Below are 7,290 nucleotides of genomic sequence, written 5' to 3'. Positions count from 1 at the left end.
TTCTGTGTCATGATTTGTACCAATTGAACACATTTGTTGTCCACCCTTTTCACAATAGGAATTTCTTCATTGTGATCAAACCTGAAATCACATGTTCCTCTCACTTCTTTTTTCATTGTATTTGATTCCTTCAATGGGGACTCACTGATCCTGTTTTCCCTCATTGCTCCCGTGGCATTGGATCCCAAAGTCCTCAAATGAACAAATTATCAAAGTATACATTATAGGAGAATGGGTTATCTACAGCCGAGAGCATATTCAGCACCGCCTTGGACCCGAGCAACAAACCACTGTCTTCTTCATCAGCAGACCCTTTGCCAATACTGATCAAATCTGTAGCAGTATCCTGACATCCCACACAATGCCCCAAATTTATACCCAAATCAAATTGGTTTGCCCCGCATGAATTACTTGACAGTGTCACGTACATAATAGCCCACAATCATTTAGTCAACTGACAAATTCTCCTCAAACACTCCAAATTTTCAGAAGGATTCTTGAAGCATAGTAATCAGTGGCCTTATTTTATTTATAATATTATTTATTACAATATGTATTTTAATTTAATTTCCTGCCTTGCAGTGCAAAACTTGTTTAGAACAATATATGAACATAATTTCATATTAGAAGTATGAAACTCGTTATGGTTTGAGCTTGTTTCCTCCAAATGAGGCAGCGCTTCTTCTGATGCATATCGCTTATGTAATGCCCAGTGTCCTCATTTGAAGACAGCAAATTTTACACCGTTCTATAGCCTATAATTACAAGCCTATTTCAAAAATAAGAAAGAAAGCATATAAATAAACCCTTCTGGACACTGAATACCAGCATATGCAGATCAAAATTAAAGAAAATATTGGTAATCATCTTCATCGATCTACAGAAGTGGATTTTTGTCAAATTTCCATGGAGTCTTTCCTGTGTTTTATATTATATAAATGAGAATTTTGCATCAAATATTGATGAATCAATATGTTGCTATTACCCTCACTTCATAATATTGTTCTATAACCAATCGTTGTCATTATTTTCATAGTTTTTTTTTATGCTGTCCTCAAATGTGGACGGTGGGTTAAAATGGGTGAAATTGACCAATGTTACACATTATGTAACATAACTGGCATTATGACATTTGGAAAAGTAAATTATTTCCGTATTCATTAAACTATCTTTTAATTATTATAAAAACATGCATTTTAATGCATCAGCAATTTAATCAATTATTCATACACAATATATAATTTTTAATATTTATCGCTGAGACTGGTGAACACGAGTCGTGCACTAAGTGCAGTAAAGCAGTCAAATGGATTCGCTTAACAACACAAAAAAGAAAAAAAAAACAGATTTATCATTAACAGATTATAATGATAAAACATGAGACATGATAAGTCATTGAGCTGGAAGGAGATGCAGTCAGACACAGTTAGTCAGGTGTACAGAACAACGAGGAAAGAGACCTTTAATCAACAAAATAATCAACACAATGCCGTTATCAAAAAGTATTTTCAATAGCTTTGAGGAGGTGTCTTTTTAAAAAGTAAGGATAATTCTTGAATTTGATGATTTAGATTATAAAAATAATTTTGTCCTGCTGTGTTTAAATGCTGTCGGTACAGTTTGGATTCAAGTCTTCCCGACTCCAGTACATTAGTGTACTTGTCCACTAAATAAAATACTGTGTTGTGTATTTGTGAGCTGTTACAATCACAATAAGACATGAAGACAAAAATGTGTTCATGAATTCAATGACGTGGTATGTTTACTCAGGTTTTTCTTTTACTTTATTACGTCTTATGTTGACTCAGTGTTTGCATCTCGTCTCTTCACTTATTCTTGGAAATTATAATCATGGTCATCAGCAGCAGAACTCTGCCTGTAAACTACCAGAGAAAAGCAGAGAAACAACGAAGAGGTAAACAGCAATCATCTCATTTCATCCCAACAGCCTTCAAACACCAACAGCCTCCATCTCAGTTCTCTGTGCCCTGAGCTCACAGCGCCCCTAGTGGCCAGCTGTGGACAAACTCATGCTACTATCAGTGGATATTATTCATTTTCCTTCCACTAATGACCAGTGAGTTAAACTACAGTAAAAACAAACCATTCCCCTCTTTCTGGTGATGCCATGAGAGCCCCTCAAGGACCCTAAAGCTTCCAGGAACAGAACCCCCCCCCCCGCTCAGGAGCCAAGTCACTGCAGTAAAACACTCGGCTGAAAAGAGCATTTTCCAGCCAATAACAGCCTTTTATTAGAATCCAGATGATAGTTCTGATCCATTACAGAGTTTTATTCAATGCATAAAAGAAGAGTGATGGGGAAGAGAGAAGGAGAGGATGGGGAGGGGGGGGGCATATCAGATTCATACCCCCCACCGAAACATTCATTTTTAGTTCATAACTGCCGAGGGTATTAATAAATAATGAGGACAATTCTCTGGTGTCTGCATGAGTCATACTTTCTACTGCTTGGTTTCCCAAAAGCCCCATAGGTTGGATTGACACACGCAGGAAACGTGAATATTTAACCCTAAAATGGAACCAGCATGAATGTTTGAAGCGTCTAAAAATGGAGCGAGCAGCAGCCCTCCCCAAAAAACAGGTGATTTTTGGAAAGGAAAACCAGAGAGAGAGGGGTGGGGTATCAGAACGGGGCGACGTGAAAACACAGGGAGGTGTGAGCGACAGCAGCTTAACGTGACCACAGCAACAGTTCAGTCACAAAAAGACGTGGAGTAAAAGAAAAAGGGGAACACGGTGCAAATAGGTGCTGATTTTAATATCTTGATTTCAACATGATTATACAAGAGAAAATTAACCAATATACAGGAGCTTTATAACCAATAGAAAACTGTATTCATTACACTTTCCAAGATACATTCTATTCATTTGTAATGTCATTAAACACTCATCATTTTAACAGAACAATACCTTAAAAAAATAAGGACCAGATAGAGCTGATAAAAGAACCATTTTCAAACCTGTCTTGACAACATGATGTCAAACTAAATAAATTAAACACAATTATTTTGAAGTGAATTAAGTGAGATTTTTTCTTCTATTGCACATCATATGACATGATATGATTCTGCCGCCTCCATTCCTTCGCCGACGGTTTACAGAACCATAGCAAGTTTAATGCACATTTATTTTGGTTGCATAATGTTAATAAGATAATGTGGGAGATATAAGACTAAGGAAACTGCTTTAAACTTCACAGACCATCAGGATCCCACTTGTCGTGAGCCAAAATCAACTGGTAAGGGAAAACACAGATGACGTGACCAACCTCATCCAGCCGGTCGACACCAACACACCCTCCAAAGTCACTCCTGACGGCCAGAACCAGCCGGGATGCAGCTTTCCATCAAGTCCTCTTTTTTTTTATATTATTCATTTTAAATAATATCAACAATTCTTTAAATAACCCTGTATAGAAAAATAAATGAACTATGTTGTTAAATTTCCGACTAAGAATTGAGAGCTGAGAAGGGGAGGCAGACCACCGATTGAATCATAGTAGTGGTTCGTCTGAAAATTCTGGTTTGTAGTCTCTTGAAGATGATGCGCCATTGTACAGTGTGGTGGTTGTGTGTGTGTGTGTGTGTGTGTGTGTGTGTGTGTGTGTGTGTGTGTGTGTGTGTGTGTGTGTGTGTGTGTGTGTGTGTGTGTGTGTGTGTGTGTGTGTGTGTGTGTATAGATGTTTGTCCTTCCTTGTAATTTACAAATCAGTCCCACAGATACAAATAATGTAAGTCTTACAAAATAAATTCCAGGTTACGCTTACATGGCAAGCAGCTTTGTAGTAATTTATCATTGGGTTTTCATTTTTCAGAAACACAGTCCTCTGACAGTATATGTGCCATTTAGATACCACCCCAAACATACAGTTACTGTAAGAAGCAATTGTGAAGAGAAACACAACTCCATTCAGAAGACACTATATTTAACATGGCTCTTTACACAAAGAGAACAAGTCATGAAATCATTCCCCAAAACAGTTTTTTGCAGTGCCTTCAATTTTCATGAACGAATAACAGGAGCTGATTGGACTCCCAACAAAGAGCACATGTTCTGCTCCTGGTGTGTAATCATACGAGACGCAGCCAGCTCAAGAAAGCATCCTCAAATACAACACATCCCAACAAATGGAAAGAGTAAAGAAAAGCATCCGTGGAGTTCCCAATCCAGTTCATTTAATCCCAGAAGAAGGGATTGTGGATATAATCCCAAGCAAAAGACCAACTGACATCACCTCCTTTTGTTCTCCTTGGGTTGGAGATGTAAGGTATATTCTCAAGAGCTGTATTCAAGACCCTTTGATGTGGTTGGAAAAGAAAGAGCAAATGGTAGAAAAAAAGAACAAGAACAATAAAAACCAGATAAGTACCCATTTCAATAGCAGCAAAACATACACTAACGGTCTGCTCGTTCAGAGCGTCCTGCTGTTCGTGTGTGAGACTCAGACATGATCCAAAAGGTCTTGTTCTGTCAAATAGTTCCACACTGGTTCTACTACTGTGGAGCCACCTTGTCCTTCTCTGCATTGGTCATTAAGGTTTTCCAAAAGGCACTTTTTATTTATTTTTTTACTGTGTGTGAATGTGGAGCTGCTGAGAGGAGATTGGAGACAAAGCTAGAGATCTGGGGGTTTGGGGACTGGACTACTGGAGCACTAGAGATGCTGTCTGTCTGCCTACATGTGTCCTGCGTCATCAGTGCACTAATTCAAACACACCACCTCTACATTTTGCTCAGTGCAGTCTGCTCCTCCAGTACCTGCAGGTAATCAGGCGTTCCCTGGTACTTGGCTTTTAGCTCGTAATACTCACTTTTTCTCTGCTCCACCACGATCTTACTGTGGTTCCCGCCTATCAGCGATGACTTCTTCATCTTTTTATCCAGAGTTTTGTCCGGGTAGCGGATTTCGTACCCACCCATTCCTATACTGTTAAAATCTCTTTTGTTTTCCAAGAAGTTCTGGATGAACATGCTGGGCTCTCTGTGTGGAAGAAACTCCTCCAGTTCATCAATGGTACTGAGGCGTTTGTTGCGCTCCAGGGTAGAAAGAGACTCTTTATCCTTGTCGCCGCTGCTCCGGAGGATGATCTTCTGCCTTTGTGAGTCTGCAAACTTGAAACCAGCGTCCATGTCTGACGACCGTCCTATCCCACAGGTGTGACTCTTGCCGATGTGCTCGATGGTCTGGGGAATGAATGCTTCTCCTCCCAGGTCGTCTCCTGGGATGGAACCTTTTTTCCCAGATTTGTGGCCGTGTCTGCGGAGCTGCAAAGACATGGAGCCACATTCCTGATTCCCAAGCTCTTGTCTACCCACTGGTTTTTTATTCCTCCTAAGGACAAAGACTAGAAGACAGAAGGCCACAAATACAGTAAGGATGAGCACTACGAGGATGCTGAGGATCATGATGGAGAGTGGCACAGGTCCTCCTGGAGGTGCTTTGCCAACTCCAGCAGGTGACATTGAGGTCAAAACTGGGGTGGCGCTGGTGAAAATAAACGGTGGTCTTGCAACAAGTTTAGGACACAGGATCTCGTTCTTCAGGAGGCGCAGTTCTATGTTGGAGAACTGCACCGGAGTAGCACATCTCACCTCTTTGGCAGCCACTCCGTCACTTAGCTTCTCTAGCCAGATTTTGAGGGCGACAAGATCGCAAGAACACTCCCATGGGTTCCCCTCGAGGTCTATCTGGGTCAGTGACTGCAGCTGGTCCAGGACACCACTCACTGGCAGGGTCATGAAGTGGTTATTTTTCAAATTTAGTCTGGCTAAGGAAACGCCCGCAAACACGTAAGCGGGGAGACTCCTCAAAACGTTGTTATTGAGATAAAGCAGTTGTAGGTTAGGCATGGAGTCAAACGTGCCCGCTAGGATTTCCTTTATGGCGTTGTATTCCAAATATAGGTACTGTAAGTTAGACAGGCCCAAGAACATCTCCGGGTGTAACTGTTCAAGCTGGTTTCCATTCAGATACAGTCTCCTCAGGTTGGTGAGGTTAGCAAACACCCCTTTCTGCACCGAGGAGATTTGATTGCTGCCTAGGTGTAACAAATCTAAACCCTCGAACCCTTGGAAATCCGCCGGGCTGACGTCGTGGATGTAATTCCCACTCATATGAAGTTTCTTGGCATTTTGAGGTTTGGGAAAGAGATCAGCTAAACTTTTAATATTCCTCTCTTGACAGCTGACGCTGATGCCAAAGTCAGAAGGGTGGGCTTTACAGCTGCAGGGCTGCGGACACAGAAGTGGGGGAGTCCGAGTCTGGAAGGAGACAATCTGGCTATTTCTACCAAACGGGGGCAAACCGGCCACGATCCCGTTCCCGTAGATCTTAGAGGAGTCAGTGGTTTTTGCCATTTTTGCGGTGACAGAAGCCGCGGTGGTCGGGGACATTTTGGAGGGTGACTGTCCGCCTTCAGGCTGCACAGGGGGCATCCTCACGTCGAAGTCACTTCCTGTTCCCATGGGACACAGTTCCTGTTTGTTGGTTTCCTTCAGTAGCCTCCCGTACAAGTCGCTCGGCGTTTCACATATGGCCTCGCCAATAAAAATGTTATAGGGCATGTTTTCAAGCCATGCCTTGAGAGGCGCTAGATCACAGGTGCAATTCCAGGGATTATCATCCAGCTGCAGCTCCACAATGCGCCCGATGTGCTCCAGAACCCCCAAATAAGGGAGTTTCTGGATCCTGTTCCCTCTTATATCCAGGTGTGTGAGTGAAGCAAAGCGGAATATATTGTCAGGAAGTGCCTGTATGAGATTATCATTGAGAATGACCACTTTAAGCTTGTGCAGTTTGTTAAACGCTCCCTTTTCAATGTATTTTATCAAGTTGTAGTCGGCCTGAAGGTATTCCAAGTTCTCTATTCCCTGGAACGTATCGGCCCGCAGCACCTTCAGCTCGTTGTTGTTCAGGTGGAGCTGCTTCAGCGCGCTCATCCCTGTGAACGCCCCGCCCTCGATGTTCTGCAGCTTATTGTTCCCCAGCTGCAGCGACACGGCGTGGGTGAAGTTGAGGAACGAGTTTGGATACAGGATGATTAAGAAGTTGTTCTGAAAGTTCAGGTGGTAGAGCGACGAGGCCGGGGGGACGAGCTGCGTGGGCCGATAGACCGTGATCTTCTCGCAGTTGACGTACAACACGTTTTCCACCGACATGCAGGAGCAGGCGCTGCAGGTCTCGGCCATCAAGTCCGAGGCGGAGGGGTCTACCGTCTGGGGTCCGTCCGACATGGAGGTGGGGGAGGAGAGGGAGGAGGAGAGGGAGCC

The 7,290-nt window shown here is 42.7% G+C and overlaps 1 protein-coding gene across 1 annotated transcript in view; it reads right to left on the bottom strand.

The window, feature by feature from the left end:
• Positions 1 to 3,698: 3,698 nt before the first annotated feature.
• The window catches only part of slitrk4 (SLIT and NTRK-like family, member 4), a 4,256-nt gene continuing 664 nt past the window's right edge, over positions 3,699 to 7,290 (bottom strand). Inside the window, exon 2 of the mRNA XM_068325742.1 lies at positions 3,699 to 7,290. This exon is cut by the window's right edge and continues 87 nt beyond it. Within this exon, the coding sequence (XP_068181843.1) occupies positions 4,744 to 7,290 (2,547 nt within the window). The 3' untranslated portion in view covers positions 3,699 to 4,743.

Source organism: Antennarius striatus, chromosome 10 (assembly GCF_040054535.1).
Source record: "Antennarius striatus isolate MH-2024 chromosome 10, ASM4005453v1, whole genome shotgun sequence".
In the NCBI taxonomy this organism is placed as follows: Eukaryota; Metazoa; Chordata; class Actinopteri; order Lophiiformes; family Antennariidae; genus Antennarius; species Antennarius striatus.
Note: the sequence above shows the minus strand (reverse complement) of the source record. Positions and strands in the feature narration are given on the sequence as shown.